Source organism: Doryrhamphus excisus, chromosome 13, assembly GCF_030265055.1.
Source record: "Doryrhamphus excisus isolate RoL2022-K1 chromosome 13, RoL_Dexc_1.0, whole genome shotgun sequence".
Lineage (NCBI taxonomy): Eukaryota > Metazoa > Chordata > Actinopteri > Syngnathiformes > Syngnathidae > Doryrhamphus > Doryrhamphus excisus.
Window position 1 is genome coordinate 14,572,229 of NC_080478.1, and position 18,330 is coordinate 14,590,558.

At 39.6% G+C, this 18,330-nt stretch overlaps 2 protein-coding genes across 5 annotated transcripts in view; both read left to right on the top strand.

Moving 5' to 3' along the window:
• The window catches only part of qpct (glutaminyl-peptide cyclotransferase), a 122,520-nt gene extending 115,074 nt beyond the window's left edge, over positions 1–7,446 (top strand). For both annotated transcript variants that reach the window (XM_058090061.1, XM_058090060.1), the window contains exons 2-7: positions 1,309–1,455; positions 1,894–2,175; positions 4,589–4,756; positions 4,880–4,979; positions 5,916–6,032; positions 6,118–7,446. In XM_058090061.1, the coding sequence (XP_057946044.1) occupies positions 1,381–1,455; positions 1,894–2,175; positions 4,589–4,756; positions 4,880–4,979; positions 5,916–6,032; positions 6,118–6,290 (915 nt within the window). In that variant the 5' untranslated portion in view covers positions 1,309–1,380 and the 3' untranslated portion in view covers positions 6,291–7,446. The remainder of the gene's footprint in view (positions 1–1,308; positions 1,456–1,893; positions 2,176–4,588; positions 4,757–4,879; positions 4,980–5,915; positions 6,033–6,117) is intronic.
• A 1,477-nt stretch (positions 7,447–8,923) lies between these two features.
• LOC131140298 (connector enhancer of kinase suppressor of ras 3-like) overlaps positions 8,924–18,330 on the top strand; it is a 50,023-nt gene continuing 40,616 nt past the window's right edge. For 2 of the 3 annotated variants that reach the window (XM_058090575.1, XM_058090577.1), the window contains exon 1: positions 8,924–9,171. In XM_058090575.1, the coding sequence (XP_057946558.1) occupies positions 9,120–9,171 (52 nt within the window). In that variant the 5' untranslated portion in view covers positions 8,924–9,119. Of the gene's footprint in view, positions 9,172–11,394; positions 11,542–18,330 lie in introns of those variants that run through there. The other variant, XM_058090576.1, reaches the window with a different exon arrangement.

An 18,330-nucleotide genomic window follows, 5' to 3' on the forward strand; every position in this document is an offset into this window, starting at 1 on the left:
GTAAAGGTCACTATAGGGGTGTTATTTGATGTCCACAGGGCTCTAATTGTGTTAAAAACCATGTTGACAGGTTGTGTATGCTCCTAACTACAACAATATTTTAATTGTAAATAACGAATCCTACTTAGCATAAATTTGCTTATCTATATCTACTGTATCTACAGTTATACAGCACATGTCTATATATATATATATATATATATATACTGATAGTTGATAGAAACTTTGAAGTAGAAATGTATGCATATTTCTACTTGTAGTGGGGTTGTTGACTTAGTGCTGCGTAGTTGAGATAATGTTGAGTTGTCATGTTGTCACGGTTCATTGCACCTGGGTTAGTTTCTGTGCAAAAGTGGACCTAATACACATTGCGCAATACTGATGATGCAATGTCTGCATCATTTGAGAATTGGTTTTTGAGGCCCCAAAAAGGTCAGCATTGTTAGTCCAGTGAACGGCATCTATAACTAATAATTTTTAAACCTCAAGTGCCTCCCAAGTAAAGTACTCCTTGTAGGAGTTGGCCACAATACTGGGTACCCCGTATATACAATTATACTCTGTTAAAAACAGTATTCATTCAGAAGTCTGAGCTTCATTTGTTTGCTCAGTTGGTTTATATAAGTTTAAATAACATTCTGCAGTACAGTGGATCCACACACATTTGAGATTCAGCATTCACTGCCTCACAGACTTTTGATCCAAGTAAATATTTTACTTCACTTTTTTTCCTCCAAAAATATGTTGTTGTTTTTTCCCCACCGCAAACACATCTCATCCACCTAAAGTCAGCAATCATTTAGAAGCAAAATTGTGAAATGGTTTTAAAAGCCCACTTAAAAAAAATCAGTATTTACAGGAACAGTGCATATTAATAATTAAGATTTCTGAGATTTCATTTGCAGTTCCTGGTCCTAATCCCATTGTCTAAAAGTATGTTTAATCTGATAATATGACGTTATACTTCATTACTTCTATACTATGACTCAGATTTCAGTCACTTTTATTACAAATGTTGATCCAAAATTGGGGGGGAAAAGCTCACATTAAGCTAAAAATTACATTTTTATGGGCATAACAATTCAACATTCTGTGGTGGCCCTAAAATAACCTAACCCCTCCAAAAAAATAATACCATCTTGGAACCATATGATGTAGCATAAGGGCTCCGTCCACCTTTTTACACAGCTGTTTTACTATCAATGTCAATCAATCAAAGAAGGTCAGAAGTTGACTGACAAGCTTCTAAAGACAACTTCTAAGGCAGCTTCTAAGACAACACAAACATAACATTCTGCTCTTGTTCAGTTGCAGCACCAAGCGGTCACACTTACACCCGATGAGATCCAGACCGCCCTGTCGCACACAGACCTGGCACAGATGTGGCAGCGGGACCTGAGGCCACTGCTCGTTACCAGATATCCTGGCTCTGCAGGCAGCCAGGCTGTGCAGCAGGCAAGTTTGTAAATAATCATCATACACAGGAACCTGCAACCACAATGGCAACATTCAGTACAGGCATGGGTATAACGCCATCTTCTGGCATATCGGGAGAATATCCAATATGTGACAGTAAATTAAATGTTAATGTTTTGCGTGATAGTAACTAAAAAATCATGCACACGTTGGGCAACATGTTACAATTCAGAAAAAATAAGATTGTCCAACTATTAATCCATTTTGTATACCACGTCAATATATACACCATATGGCGGACCTCGGTCTTTACGGACCCGTGACCAAAAATATAATAAAAATAAGTATCATAAATGCTTCAGTCGTTATGGTAACCTTACAGAAAACACAATGACATCACCCAAAATGAGTCAGTAAAATTGAAGTTGATTCAAGGTATGATGATCAATTACTTATGCGTCTTCTTACTACTTTCAGCATATTAAAACAACCCTGACCTCCCTCGGAGCAGGTTGGGAAGTGACGGAGGATAGGTTCATGTCCCAGACACCCTACGGTCCACTTCCCTTCACCAACCTCATTGCCACCCTCAACCCATCAGCCAAACGCCGCCTGGTTCTGGCCTGTCACTATGACTCCAAGTACTACGCGCAGCAATGGCATGGCAGGGAGTTTCAAGGCGCGACAGATTCTGCCGTCCCCTGCGCCATGATGCTGGAGCTGGCACGAGCTCTTAATGAAGAGCTGAAAAGCCAGAAGGTAAAGTATGTGTTAAGTTTACCTTAGTGAAGGTATGGTCCCTTGACCCATCAAACACCCTGGGGGGGGGCGTCATAGCTGAAAGGCATAATACCTTCAAGGCTATTTATTTACAGTATAAAGCACAATTCCTAGACAGGGTACTTTGAAGTACTTTTCAGAAAAGAAGGGTAAAATTACTGGCACGAGACTATGAAAAAAACAAGCAGAGCTGTCTTGAAGTCTATTTGCTGAGTGACAGGAAGCCAGTGCAGAGACCTGAGTCCTAATATGGACATATTTCCTGGTTCTCATCAGGATTCAAGCAGCAGCATTGTGGATGTACTGCACATGTTTTACAGCCTGCTGGAGACAAAGGCACGGATAAGTCTCTCTGAAGCTGTTTTAGACACTACTCCCTTGATTTTGGCAATGTTTTTTAGGTGGTAAGAGCTGCTTATATTATTGATTTAATGTGACTTTTTCTAACCTGATGATGAGGTTTTAGAGAAATGGTCCCACGGTGGCTTGTTTCTGTGGGCCCTAGTGATTTGTTTTGTTGAGTTTAGCTGTAGAAAGTTGTTTTGCATGACAAAGTGACAAAGTAAATCAGCAGGACTATGCTCACCTGTCATCAGTTGCACGGAAATCTGAGTGTCGTCTGCATAGTTGTATTATATAGTATTAGCTGAAGCCTGTACAGATTGAACAATAGGGGACCGAGGATTGATCCCTGGTCATAGCCATTTGGTCTGAGATGCAGTTACCAATTCCAACGTACTTGAACCAGTATAGAGCAGTACCAGAGATTCCCATCCAGTTGTTTAACCTCTGTAATAAGATCACATAGTCAACTGTGTCAAAGGCGACGCTCTGGTCCAGCAGAACCAAAACTAAGACTTTGCCTGCATCTGTATTCAGACGGATATCATTTGTCACCTTGATCAAAGCAGTCTCAGTGCTGTCGTAGGTAGGGCCTAAATCCTGAGTGGAAAGTGTCAAAATGCAGATGACAAAGTCATAAAGCAATTGTTCAGTATTGTGGAATCAAGGCTGGCCTTCTTCAGAAGAAGCTTAATGACAGCAGTTTTTAAGACCTTTAGAAATGTTCCAGTCTGAAGTGAGATGCTCGTTAGATGAGTGAGTTGTGGTAGCAAACTGATTAGCACAAACGAGCAAAATCAAGCAGGTAACTCATCAAGGCAGCATGTTGATGGACTCAGACTGCAAATGATTGCTTTGACTGTTTTATACCTTGAACTTTGTCATGAGAGAATATTGCAGACTCATTGTGCTGAGATGTAGACATGAGTTGTAATATCAGTGAAACCGTAGCGTTTGTGAATCTGTTAATTGTAGCAGTTGGTAATGATTTCAGAAAAATAACTCAAGGTTTGGTTTAAAACAAAGTATCTTTTCTTTGTAAATCTGCTAACTTTGAATCATTCTAACCTTGACAGGAGCTATGCTATCCAAAACCGCGACAACACTTTATAATAAGAGCTCAACAGACCACAAACGTTAGAATGGGTGGTGTTTTCAAACCTAATCCTTGTCATGAACTGTGTCCCTGTGCTGTCATTAATGAGTCAAAGAACCACTTTTCACTTCCTACATGGGAAATTATCAAGTGGCCCAAAACCTTTGGCTAGGAAGTATATTCAGTTATTGTTCATAATACATTTACAAAAATCTGAGTGTGTTTAGGAAGTGAATCCCACCAAAGAATATACTTAACATTCATAGGTGTTACTCTTTGCTTTCACCACTGAGCTCAAGTCTGGACAGACGGGGTCAGGTCCAGTGACGGCCAGAGATCAGCCAAAGGATGTGTTTATCTGACTCAGCTGTCTATTATAAAGTCCAAAGAGAATTGTAATGCCATCGGTTTGCTACCATGGGTGCAAATGAATATTAAAAGCATGACAGAACATGCTATATTTAAGCTACGAATAAAATTATTTAAATTTAATTCACCCAACAAGGAGACCCGAGTTCAATACCACCCTCGGCCATCTCTGTGTGGAGTTTGCATGTTCTCCCCGTGCATGTGTGGGTTTTCTCCGGGTACTCCGGTTTCCTCCCACATTCCAAAAACATGCTAGGTTAATTGGCGACTCCAAATTGTCCATAGGTATGAATGTGAATGGTTGTTTGTCTATATGTGCCCTGTGATTGGCTGGCGACCAGTCCAGGGTGTACCCCGCCTCTTACCCAAAGACAGCTGGGATAGGCTCCAGTACCCTCGTGACCCTAGTGAGGATGGAAAATTGATGCCTATCCCAGCTAAATGTATGTGTTAAGCATGTTATAAACAAATAAAACCATTCCCTCTACTATAGTTAAACATCAAAATATCTCCATTAGAGGGCAGCAAACCATTTAGAATGCAAGCTGGTGCTGCAAATAATTGTGGTATCTCTCTCCCCTGTAGGCCCTCAACCCCAACCTGACCTTACAATTGATTTTCTTCGATGGAGAAGAAGCACTGGTTCAGTGGACCCCTCTTGACTCCCTCTATGGCTCTCGTCACCTAGCACAGAAGATGTGGACCACCCCGCATCCTCCAGGAGACACAAGCACCAATCAACTGGACGGCATAGTACATGACAGACACACTATATCATACCTGTGCATAGATGTGAACGGATAGAGGGTATTGTGTGTACTTGTTGTCACTCTGGGAACGTGTGTGCATCAGCATTTATGTTGCTTTTTCCGCCAGGACCTGTTTGTATTGTTGGACCTGATTGGGGCTTCCAGTCCACGCTTTGGTAACCAGTTCCCAGTCACAACGTACTGGCTCTCCCGACTGCAGAACATAGGTGACCGATCATGTTTTACAGTTTTTTTTACATTGGATCCATGTTTTTGACAAGATTTTAACTTTTAAATGCTATTTCACTTTCATGGTTGCTTGCAGTAAATTGCATTTTTTTTTGTCTCACTCTTATTTCTCCTTTTTGCATTTTGAAACCCTACTTTGAATCTCCTTATCCAAAATGGAAAGCTTTGCAATTTTTCAACTAGTGTTAAACTTTTGATCAGGAGTGTATAAATTGTTACTATAAAGCAAAAAAAATGTGATAAAACAATAAAAAATGATCAGCAATAATAAAAGACAAGTTCAGGTGACTCCAGTACAAATTTCACTGGAATCTCAACAGAAAATACTGGAATGGAATGGCCTTTATTGTCATTATACAAGATGTACAACAAGATTGGAGAGCTTCTCCTTTCAGTGCAGTAGTCAAGTTAAAAAAAAAAGTATATAAAAGTAGAGTAAAAAGACAATTTAACAAGATATATACAAGATATCCAAAATATACACATAGTATTGCACTGGAGCAAATGCAGGAGCAGACATATTGCAGATATATTAATTTTAGTGCAATGATAAATGGGTCACAGTGCAAATAATGACTGGTGTATACAGATGAGTAAAGTCACATATGAGTGTATTGTATTGGGTTGTTAAATAAATAAATATGATTGAGGTAGTAACAGAGGCAGTGATGGAAATATTGCACATTTGCATTACGCTAATGACCGGGCACGTTGTATGTCTGAGTTCATACATACAATACTGATTAGAGTACTGATTATTCTATTTGACTACTATTTTGAAATTTGGTTGTTCTGACTTGACATTTTGCAGTCTTCCCACAAAATAAGTCTACTTTCCTTTATCAAATGTTATTTAACTGCCATGCCATGAGAGTATAGTGTATATTGAAGTGCTTATTTTACTCTATTTTCAGAAAAGAGACTGCACTTTATGAACCAACTTGAGAATCATCCCGATGATGTGGAATACTTTTGGCCGGATCGACCAGTTGGTCACATTCAAGATGATCATATACCATTTCTAAACAAAGGTATACACAAATACAAATCACACTCAAATATGCTTAAAAGTGTCATGGTACACTGATTAACGCTCATCCTTTTCTACCTTGCCAGGTGTCCGCATCCTCCACATTATCCCCTCGCCTTTCCCTGTAGTGTGGCACTCATTTGAGGACAACGAGCAGAACTTGGACCGCTCCACCATTCAGAACCTCAACAAAATTTTACAGATCTTTGTTCTGGAGTACCTCAACGCCAGACCTGCCACCCCCACAATCACTCCGTAAAAACACTCAGTATGGGCAATGTGCATTTTTTTTAATCAACAGAGTGTTTTTCTTGGCTTAAGTTTGGAGATGTAAAATACAGCCTTTGACTGAAAATAGAAGAAATGCCAATGTAAAGTCCTGTACTGTATTAGCTTTTGTGTGTACTGTACGGTACATCATTTGTGAAACTTACTGAATTTTATTATGTTTGAGGCCTAAATCAAGTTATTGTGTAGGTGTTACATGCCTGTATCAATCATCCTTGGCATTATGAATGCAAATGTCAACACAATGACAGACACTGTAACATGTTACATTTGGATTTTCTGATTCCTTTTTGTAATTGATTCATATAAGATTCAGCATTCACTGCTGTGCAAATTTGCTGATTTTCATCCCAAAAAAAGTTCTTTTAGGTCACCAAAAATAGGCCTTTTTTTTCGTATTCACCCAAAGTCAGTAATAATTCATAAACACACGATAAAATGTCCAGCATACATGAACCACTGTTCAAAAACCCACACAATCGTATGTTTTTAATATGTTTTGCGTATATTTTTACATCAAACATTGGAATGTTGCACTTTGTTTGGCATTCCTTGAATGTAGGCGCAAAAGTATGACTAAATTCTGTAAGTATGACTTGGATGCCAACTGTTCCTTGATCATCTTCCATTATCAATAATTAGTGGTGCATATTTTGACATTATATCATGTGTTTAATATGTGTGTGAGGCATATTCAAGAGAGACTTGGAAAGGTTCTAATTATAACAGTCACTCTTATTGCAAATTATGATCCGAAATCAAGGAAGAACATCAACATCACTGCCTTTGAAGTCTAGAATGAGTGACTTGCTGTCTTATGCTGTCTTATGTATGAATGTTCAACAAAAATACATAGGGTGGACTTCATAATTAATCTCATAAAGTGTGTGTTTTGACTACAGGTAATGTGACAGTAAATCTCTTCGGTGTTTATAGAGCTAACCAGTCAGAGGGAGGAAGTAGACTTATTTGTGTTGTAACAACATCTTTAGTCCCTCATATCCTGTCTTCTTAGACTGGCAAACTTATAACTTCCTGTGCTGCTTGTTAGCCTGCTGGTAGTAACATACAATACCAGAAGTGTTCTTTATGTAGTATGGGTCTGAAATAAATGTTCAAAAGTTCAAGTTCACACAAAGTTGCTTCATCTTTTAAATTTCAAGTGACCTTCTGCATTTTGGGACCTTTTCTGTGGCCAAGAAAGCAAACACAGGTTTCCAGTTTCAATGTGGTGGTGATATTTTTTTTCATGCTTAAACTGGATCCCCGTCTTTTCTCAGCAGACTACATACTTCACCTCTATAATAGTCCCGTGATTTCCCTAATCCGATCACGGTGGCCTTCCCCTGAATTCCACACTGTCCAAATCCCTTCAATCCAGCCCACTCCCAGGAGAACGGTGCATGCCTTTGAATATGATTTACTTAACTGCATAAGCAGTGGCGCTTCAACATATAGCACTTATAGAAAGTCTACAGTTTTTGCATGTTTGTCTTTGTTTCATTGTGTGAATACACTTACAATTGATTGTTTTTTTTTGTCAAGCGTCAATATTTCGCACTGTATTGTTTTTGAATGTTTTCGCACTGATTCCTAGACTTTGAAATACAGGCTTAACATTATTAGAGTCCTCTAGACATGAGCCAACACCCCTATAGTCACATTTACAATCATATTACCCAATATTGTTGACATAATAAGAGTAAATAATTTTTCTGGCAGAGCCGCACACCGCACCTTCATCACAAAGCAGAAAGCTCTTGCAATGTTGGCATCATACTAATTCTCCAACATCAGGAACTCACATCTTCACTTCCTTGTTGACATTGACACAGACAAAATGTCATTGATTTGGTTTTGTTTCTATACAGGTGAGCAGTGTCACCCTTGTGCCCCCCCCCCCCACCAAATAATGCCTCCTTGTGTAATTGCCCATATCTCTTTGTGACTCATTTTTAAAACGGTGCAACGTGTTTTTTTTGTTACTAGTGTTCTCACCAACACCAACACTCTGACTGATGACCAACAGGGGGTAGTAGTGAATCACATCCACTTTGGAGTCATCAATATGTATTGTTTTAATGACTGAATAAATAATCCCATGTTTAAATAGTAACATGAGATGGACACGTGAGGTTTATGTGTCCATAAACATACATACAAGACTCATTAACTAGTTTGAAGATTTGTCAGTTTTTTTTTAATTCGTCCAATATTAATTAAAAGCACTTTAAAAGTACTAATTTAGAAATACTATTTGAAGCGAAAATGAGTCGAGCATGTATTTCTAAATTATAATTTAAAAGAAAATAAGACGAGCATGCATCCTGTTTTAAATAAGGCCGGTGAATGAAAAACGTCACAAAGTCACAAAAATGCATTTACGGTCCCTCGTAAACGCCATGAAATGTGCAGTATCATAATATAACAAGGTAGATTCCTAACGTAATTAAATAAGCAGTGTCGTTAAATATATAAGAAACTTATATATATATTACCACTAGTAGACGCACTTTATGGAAGTAGCTTTACAAGCGACTCTGTCTCCACAGTTGTCGCTTTTGCGACGTTTTTTCCGAGCCATCAGTGAATGCAGCACAGATCCCACACCGGTGGATGAGGAGTTGTGGGGGATTTCAGCACAGCCTCTCTTCGCGTCATGAGAGTTGTTCGGTGAACGACCACAAGTAGCCAAAGTCAACCAGAAAGAGTTATTACAAAGAATGTGACACTTACGGTAGACTCAACTCTTTCTTAAATTGCCTAGACATTTTTTTAAAAGTATAAGCTCGAAGAAGCTATGGAGCCGATAACTAAGTGGACACCAAAGCAAGTTGTAGACTGGATGAGAGGTAAGTCATTCACTTCTTGTTCTAAAATTCTTTTAATGAAAGTTTCCCAATTAATGATAACGCGTCCATTGGCACGTTTGTTCGTCACAACAACAGTTCACTGCAGGTAGTTTCGTAGAAACTAGGACAAAAGCGCTCTACAATGACACTACATACCAATGCACTCCGCAGTCAGTCAGTCGATCCGTCGTGTTCGGTTTGTTTTTAGTTGTAGATTATTCACAAACAATTACAACTACAATACACATCATGTTCTAAATAGAATGTTATAATGTTTTGGGAAATTGTATAACCCAAATAGCTTGCAAAGATGATCAAAGCAAACCTTACAGGATGTAAGCAAAACCTACACAAATCAATGACCATACCTTAACAAAACAACAACAAACCCAAAAAATAGTCTTAAAACTTAACCAAAATAAACCCCACATATATAATATCAACACAATATGTCAGTCACAGTCACATACAAGGTTCTTTTGTACACATTAGTCACTTTTTGCCGCTGGCTGGCTGTGTTTGGTGCTGGTTTACAATCTAAAAACAAATGTGCTGACTATCTGAACTTGTGGGCAAACTACACAGGGCACTCTGTCATTTACAAGCCTTATATTCACTCAAAAATACCAATGTACACACAGAGCCTATTACCATGAACCAGTTTGGAAATAACGCCTTGTGATGTAAATCTGCTTTAATGGATTGCATAAGCTCTGACAAGTCCAATCTTATGTTTTGAGGCATTTTAAAAAATACCTTTCACCTGTCACAGTAGGCCAGTAGCATACTTGCCACCTACAGTCACAGCATAGCTATGTGTGGGGAAGGATGTGAAATGGTATGTGAGGTATGGGTGGAAATATTTGCTGCTCCCATTCCAAACATAGAGACAGTTGTGTGTACATGACTGATATGATTTCTATGGACTGTTAGTACTTTTTCTTAAAAATCCACAGTTGAACAGCAACTTAATATGACTGTATAAGCACTTTTATAATACTTTTAATAAAGTAGTATAAGTCTTGATGAGCCAGTCTTCCAGTGCTCATCAATAATTGGAGCCAAAAGGGATAGTGGAGGGGTTAGTGGTGTCAGTGAATAGAGCCAAGCCAGGGCATGCATAGTTGGAGGATTAAGGCGTACACATACTACTTTGGGCGCATTTCATACATAAAATCCTGTATGTTTGGCTACTGTGACCGCACTGATGCATACCCACTCATGACACACTTCTGTCTTAGAAGAAGTGGGCCAGGGCACGGCACACATACAGTCGCACAATGTCTATAATGTGATCACTTCTCGTAAGTTCTTAATGATAACCGGCACAACCGGGCGTCTAAGAAAACTGGAAATATTCGATGATTCGATTCAGGGAGAGTCTGATTCGACTATCATTGATCATTGCTAGTATTATATGAAAATTTCAAGTGATTAAGATTGTACCATTCTGACTACATGGGGGCGCAAACACACACACATTCAACAATTAATCAAACAAAACAGATTTGACTATGACAATCTTTAATGGAAGACAACCCTAAAAATAACCCAATACAAAAACTCCAAAATCCAAAAGTCAAACCCACATCAGTTTTGCTCACTCCCAACGTTTGTGTGTGCAATAAAGACATTGCTCCTCTCGCAAGTGATCCATGACAGCCACCACCTTGCACATAAGTTATGAATCTATATAAGCCTGGAAGTAATATACAAAGTCAGTGAAATTGCCGTAATACAGCAGTTTAGAAGTGATGGTTAAAGTAAACAGAGTTAGCAGAGGTCCACCCAAGTCCAGTGCTAGCCCTCAGCGCTTGTTTTCAGCTGTGTCTTTACCATTACATTATGACACCATGACAGCGAAGGTTAAACATAATGAGCTGTGTATAGGCATATCTTGTTTATCCATAACAGCCCAGAATGTATAGTACATACAGGTAGGGTGTGTTGTGCTGAATCATTCTCACAAAAATGATGGTTCATGGGTTGCTATACCAAGGTATTGTTTTATTGTCGTCATGGTCAGCTCATAGTTCAAGCAAAATGAATTATTCTTCTTTGACATCATGCTCCCTTTATTGTATTATATTCATACTTGTTTGTGGCACACCGATACAACAGACTCAACTGTGATCCTATAAAATCCTTTAAAATCTTTGAGGCAGTGAGTAAACTACAATTACTACAGACTGTACAAGTAGTCATCAATTCCAAACCAATCGGTTAAGTTGAAGTTCCTGTAAAGGTAACATTTTACCTCTTGGAGCTTGACTTTTATTTTAGGTGTCTTGGATCACCAGTGCACACACAAGGGATTTTCACCAGCTGGACATGCAGTACCAGAGCTTAGCAGCTTGCGAAATACTATAGGTAAGCAAAACAGAGCTGGAAACAGCCAAGCAGTCTTAAAGTCTTAGAGATGAACCTTCGTAAGTTGACCAACTGCTTCTCCTAGACAAAACCATTTTAAATTGTCAGTGTATATGTATTGTTGTAAATAAATACCTCTAAGCAGGTGTTGGCCATATTAGTGATAATTTGCCTCAACGATTCTCCATTTTAGTGGCATTTTGAGCATTTACGTGGCATGCTGTCAACAAGGGGTGCAGCTAACGATTATTTTATTAGTTGATTATTCTGAAGCTTGTTGCGATTAATCAAGTAGGCATAATCGTTTTGGCCTTAGACGGAGCAAACAGTTAGTGGTTTGGTCTGCAACATATCTGAAAAGATGTAGACATGTCAATCACTGTTTTTTTCAAAGTGAAAGCTGATGTTTGTGAATAACTTGTTCTGCTTGAAACACAAAGATAATAGGTCTGCTGTCATGGATGACTAAAGACATTTAAATGAGGCGGAAATCAAAGGATATGTACATTTAAAAATTTGAAAAACGATTGTTTGAATACCAAAATAGTTGTTGATTAATTGGATAATCCATTAATCATCAGTTCATTGATTGCAGCTCTACCATCCACTCTTGAGATAATGACGAATGTTAGCTTTTTGTGGCTCTGTCATGAAAATAAACTGACCCAATACCAGTTTTTATATTTAAATACTGTATGTATACATTTGATCTCATATGCCTTGGGTTGTTTTCGTCAGAAGGACCGTGGCGTTCTTTGTGTATTGATGCATTTGTTATTAATCACTTGCATTGTTCAAGGAGATCAAGCAGTGGCTGGTGGATGTTTATTGGCCAGTGAAAGGGCAATTGGTTCTTTCAACTCTAAAACACTGTTGTCTTTTGTTTTGGGGACTCGTGATGCCCTAAAGCGTATTTCCCGAACCACAAGCTCTGATCTTTCAGCCGGACCTGTGGTGTCATGTGATCGGTATGCCATTTGTCACGTGTTAACCATCGGGATTTAATAAACCTTTCTAAAGACATCATTTAATGTTGTTTGTCAAAGAATTGATCTGTGCTTTGTTGGCACAAAAATCTGAAATGCTTCCAAATTCTTTTCCATTTACCCAACACTGAGTTCATTTTCCCGTTGTTCGGTTGGTTAATTGTTACTGGGAGTAAGCCTGCCAAACATGCTGGCATTTCAAACATGCAAACCTGCACAGCTACTTACAGAACACTTTCAACTAGTGTGTTAACTTCCTCCGGGAAGTTCTATACTTTACTGTAGTACTGATTTTATTTTCAGATTTATGTTAACTGAGATAATTTGGACGATAAGGGCAGCCTAGCTGATCATGTCGCCTACTTTGATCCAACGATGAACATCTACACTTGATGACTAGATATATTTGAAAGTCACCAAGGGTGTGTGTGTGGGTCTGTTTCCTGCTTTTCAACTAGCATCAAAGTGCCAAGGAGGTAATTAGCTTGTCGTAGAGGTGACAAACATGGCAAGTGTGTTTTACTCTTTGACTACTTTGTGCTTTGAAAAAATGACAGGACTGTGTTAGAGTCCACACATGCTAAGTGGATTCCTTGATGGCAACCCCTGGTGTCTTTATCTCCAAAAATAATTAAGTGTGGACAGTGATGGATTCAGATCATCATCTCGTTGAAAACTAAACTAAACTGGAGTGAGAGCAGATACTGGACAGATTTTTCCATTAAATCACATATGGCAAACCTTATAGTCGATCTTAAGGACAGTTTTTGAAATTTGACCAGCATCAGCGATCTCTTCCAGTGACGTGATTCACACAAGGACAAATATAGGGCATTAACTTGAAAGTCATTCTTCTCTTGACACCTTAAATTTAACGAATTTCCAGTCACCCATCCATTCAGCACTTATAATCATGCTATTGTTCCATTGATGGGTAGATAACTGTGTTACCTTTCCATACAAAAAGGTCTTTAGAGCTCAGGGGAAGTGCTGCAAGAGGATTCCCCCCCGGGGAGAGTTGAATGAAAGAGATCGCCTTCGTTACATCCCTGTTGCCCCCCTCCATGGCCTGTTTCTCACAAGGTCCGTGTTGCAACGTAACAGCCTCAGGAGCTTCAAAATCATTAATAGTTAATGCCATTGTTCTAATATGGTTTTGGGAAAACAACAGTGAAGGCTCATTCGATTTTAATTTGAATGAACAGTTGCTAAATGGGTGGCGCTTTGAAAAGCTTTAGATTGGTACGGCATTTGGATGCGAGCACTTGCGAGCAGGGTGGAGAGTTTCAGGCTCACAATTTGATCGACAGCCCCGGTCCCAACCAGCTGTACTTGCAAGTGTGGGTAAAATTTGGGGATGAGTACCACCTCAGTACGAAGCATGCAGACACTAATCGAATGCAGTCTCTGCACTTCCCCATTTCGGCTGTCCAATGAGTGTGCACAACTCGTGTGGACTGTGAAGAGTCAACGTTTTTGTCTCTTCGCCGGGATGCCGTAGAGGGAGTTGGCTGCATCTATGGTTCAGAAGGCAGCGGATACGACTGGATGGGCCCAGCAGAGGCGGGCAAAGCTGCTTTTTGTGTTACAATGGCATTTGAAGAGAGAAAGGGAGGGTTCTGGAGCTGAAGCTAATGTCAAAAGATTATATACCATATTTTTCGGACTTATGTATGTTTTTTTCTACCTAATTATGCATTTCTGGCCTTGTGCGACTTATACTCCGGAGTCCAGAAAATACGGTATTTGGATGGTCACTTTTATTGCAAAGAGGAGACCATCAACATTAAGATAGCATAAGGGGTTGAAGGTGAGTAAGCAGCGAGTTAAAAATAGATATTGTTATGGACCATCTCAAGGTTTTTTTTTGCCAGGATCCACTTGTAACCCCCGCTAAAAGCAGGGATCGACTATATATCTAACATATTTTCTAGCTATGCCAGAAGAGGAAGCCAAGCGCTCCCCCGTATCCTTGCCAACCGTCCATAGATCATCTTGCTTTTTATTCAAATGTAAAATGTGCATTGCAAATCTCCCAGATCATCTCTGCTTAGTGAGACCTGCAGGCTATTTGGCTGCGGTCTTCCCTAAGAGCATTTGGCCTGTGAAGTACCGTGCTTAAGCCCTGGGAATAAACGCTCCAACCTTAGGTGGCACAACTGGTGCAAGCGCAAATAAGAGTGACATGCCGAGCGACCTCTCGTGCAGGGAAGTCAAGCATGTGTGCCACCAGCCCATTCACCACTTGATATGTCTGCAGGTCAGATCCACTCTCCCAGTGTGTTGTTCCAATCTATTGAATAGCACAGTCTACTAATACACTGACTTGTATGTGTGTGTTGGGGGTTCGGTGTGCCTGTGTCAGTCAGTATTGCTATCAAAACAGTGTTAGTGCAGTTACGCTCAGATGACCACGGAATGCAGTCGATTTCTGCTTTGAGGATGAGCAGTCAAAACAAGTGGGATGTCGTGTTGGAGCCATCAGTTGCCTATAAAGCGTTCATGGTCACTGACCAAATACTGACAAAAAAACATTAATGGCACCGTCATATTATATACTTTGATCAAGTATAGCTGTAGTTATAGGCACTGGGTGACTACCATATCAGGGATTGTTTAAAACATGTCCAGACGTGTCTGCTGTTCCCAGTTTTCTACTCAGGCTGACTGAATGCTGCTGTTAACACAGTTTTCAAATCATCCTTTTTGGATGTGGTGTACTTTTTCTATCTATTTAAATCACATGAAACTTTGTATTTATTTATTGAAAAAGTGACACTTTCATGTAAATATGCCATAATTAGCCCAAAGGTTACTTTACATCTGTAGTCCCTGGCAGGTGTGCATATGTGCAAAGACCTTTATGGTCATATAGAACTTCATATAGACTTAGCAAACAAACACAACCAGATAAATGTTGGGGTTCTTGTGGGTTCTGGGGACTATTGAAAATCTATCAACAGCACTGATGGAATGCAGGTCAAACCTGACAGATTGATCCTGAAGTACAGCCTACTTATTCAAAGCTCTGCTGCCTTTGCTTTTACGGGACGATGTGTTTATCTTCTTTAATGTTGTGGTGCAGACCCTCTGGCAAAGCCTCTCACCTGCCCCTCACTCGTGTTTGTATTGTACAGGCCTGTCGTAACTGCGTTCAGTCAACATTGCATTAATCCTTTATATGAACCTGATTGGCCCTTTCTTTAAGTGTCATAACTGTAGGGGGAAACGGATAGCAGGTGCTGGCATGAGTACAAACACTGCTCACCTGGAAAAAGGGTGGGGTGTTTTTTTTGTGGCTGAGGGATTCAGTTTTGTGTGTGTGTGTGTCTTTAATTAGAATGAGCACTAGAGTCGCGACGTTGTATGTGTACATGCATGCGGATGCTCCTACTGGCCTGCACATAACGAGTCACTCACTCCTACCTTTCGATGAAAATGACTCAACCGTGATCTTTTCATAACAGAAAACAGGATCTGCTTCCCAGTGGCTGTAGTTTGTCATGTCTTACTTGAATAACCGTAACAATCAACGTTCTGAGAGGTTTCCGAGAATTCTTGGATGTTTTTTTTTATTTAAATCGTTCATTATTTTGGCGGTCTCTCACACTCTCATGCCACTACCATCTCCATCTCCCCACTTCCAACTCCCTTTGTCACTATAGCAACCTTTTATCTACAGCACCAGCAAGTGCTTCAGCTATTTTCAACCACCATGTTGACAGTGCAGGATGACCACCAGTGGTCCTTCAAAGTCCTGACTGGCTTAGTGGAAAGCAGTAGGCTAAAAATTGTCCCTCAATTTTTCAGATAGTGTACAATATGGCACCCGTCTTGTTATGTCCAACTGTGCTCTTAATGTATTTTTTATCGCAAAACATCCTCAGCATTGAACAAAGGAGCTTAGCTTCTAACAAAATGGAAGACTGTAATGTCATCACTGGTTAACACAAGAGTTTTATATGCATAAAACAGTTGTCAATGATGGATGAAAGGGATAAATGTATGTTTATTAATTTAGCCCTTTTATTCATTATCGCATTCATAAGTACAGTATATGTATTTTGAATTGTTTTCTGCATGTGTGAGCTTTATGGAACAGATTAATTGGATTTAAATTATGTCTTATGGGAAAAATGTCATCGGTTAGCATCCATTTCAGTCGAACCTTCTAGAAAAATTATCAACGCTAACCAAGGTTCTCCATTATGTTTTTTAGATGTTTAGGTAGGATTATACTTTGGGAAATGTTTGCAGGTTCTGATCTGTCCATCACTGCCATTTGAAATTGAGCTTGTATTATATAACCATGTAGAAATTATCCAAAGTTTAATTGCAGGCTTGCATTTGTCATACAGGCTTCATTCTGTCTGAAATATGCCCTCATCCGGTGTTTGTGTGATCGCCTCAATATTATTCCCACAGCAAACTAAATGAGCGGGACGCATTTCCTACCCCAAAGCCTTGTTCATCCATGGTGTACAATCAGTAGGCCGCTCTTATGGTGCTGGTAAATTGGTCTGTAATTAGTATGCAGGGCCACCCTCATCACGCTGCATATGAGTGAAGGGAGCCTCCACATAGCATTCTACTCTGCTGTTTGTGTCTTACTTAGTTAGTAGATGCAACCTTAACACCCTTTTTGATGTGATTTGGAATTTAAAGTGAAAAACATTTTTTTTTTATTTCTATCTAGGTCCTCGTTTTCTAACTTTTTCCCTTCATCTTCTGTGTGTGTGTGGTTTTTTTTTTAAAGAAGTCTTTAATTATGGTTTTGTTGAGGGGAATTGTCTGCAGGTTGTGGCAAATGTTACTCAACACAAACGTTCTGTCTCCTGTGCCACAGATGGCACTTTTATTAGGCCACACAGCCAGCCTTGCAATTTAATGACATTTTCAATGCAAACCGATGCTGCATATACTGTATGCAGAACACATGTATGGATGGTGATAAGTAGAAAAAGAGGAAGACATTATTGTCTGAGACAGTTGAACATACTTTTAAGGTCAGTGTCCTGGAGAAAAGTGGGAATTATTGCTTAACAGAATAACTTTAAAAAAGACTATAATAGGCCCTTTCTCAGTATTCTTGTCTGGACTCGCATTGTGGGATTTGTTGGAAGCCATCATATGCAGACCGTGTCCTGCTATGGGTTGTTTTTCAGGTGCTCAGTAACCCTGTTTTTCCCCATTGCTGTTAAGCACTGCTTTGGTTTCTGCAGATTGCACACCAGCTATTATGTCCACAGCCACTGCTTCAGCTTCCATTTTACGTTCTTTCCCCCATTCTTGCTCTGTCCTGTTTTTCCTATATGCAGTACATGTTGACAGGAATTCATCATCTGTCAGGTCCTTTTGACTGCCAAAGTCTTAACCTGTTTCGCACCTCCGCTCAGACCACCACCTCCGGACATCATCACTCTCACTCTCACATCAATAGATTTTCCATGCAGCTGTTTCATGCTAGGAATGCTGTACTGCTGTCATGTCTTCTAAGAAAAATAATTTTACATTAATGTAACTTTCATTCGTGCGCCTGCTTATTCAAATCCACATCGCCAAATAAAATAAGTCCACTGGTCCTTGCTGATGTGTTTCAACCCTAGCAGGGCTGTGAACTTTAACCCACTCTTGTCGCATCAGTCATCATCAATCAAGTTGTGTGGGGACTAGCCTCAGCTGCTTTTTGTCAATTAGGAAACCCACTCTGGGCACATCACTGCTGACTTGTAGTCTGATACATGTGGTTCAACACTTAGGAGCTAATCAATCACCAAAGTCTAGAAAATGCAGACAAGTTATC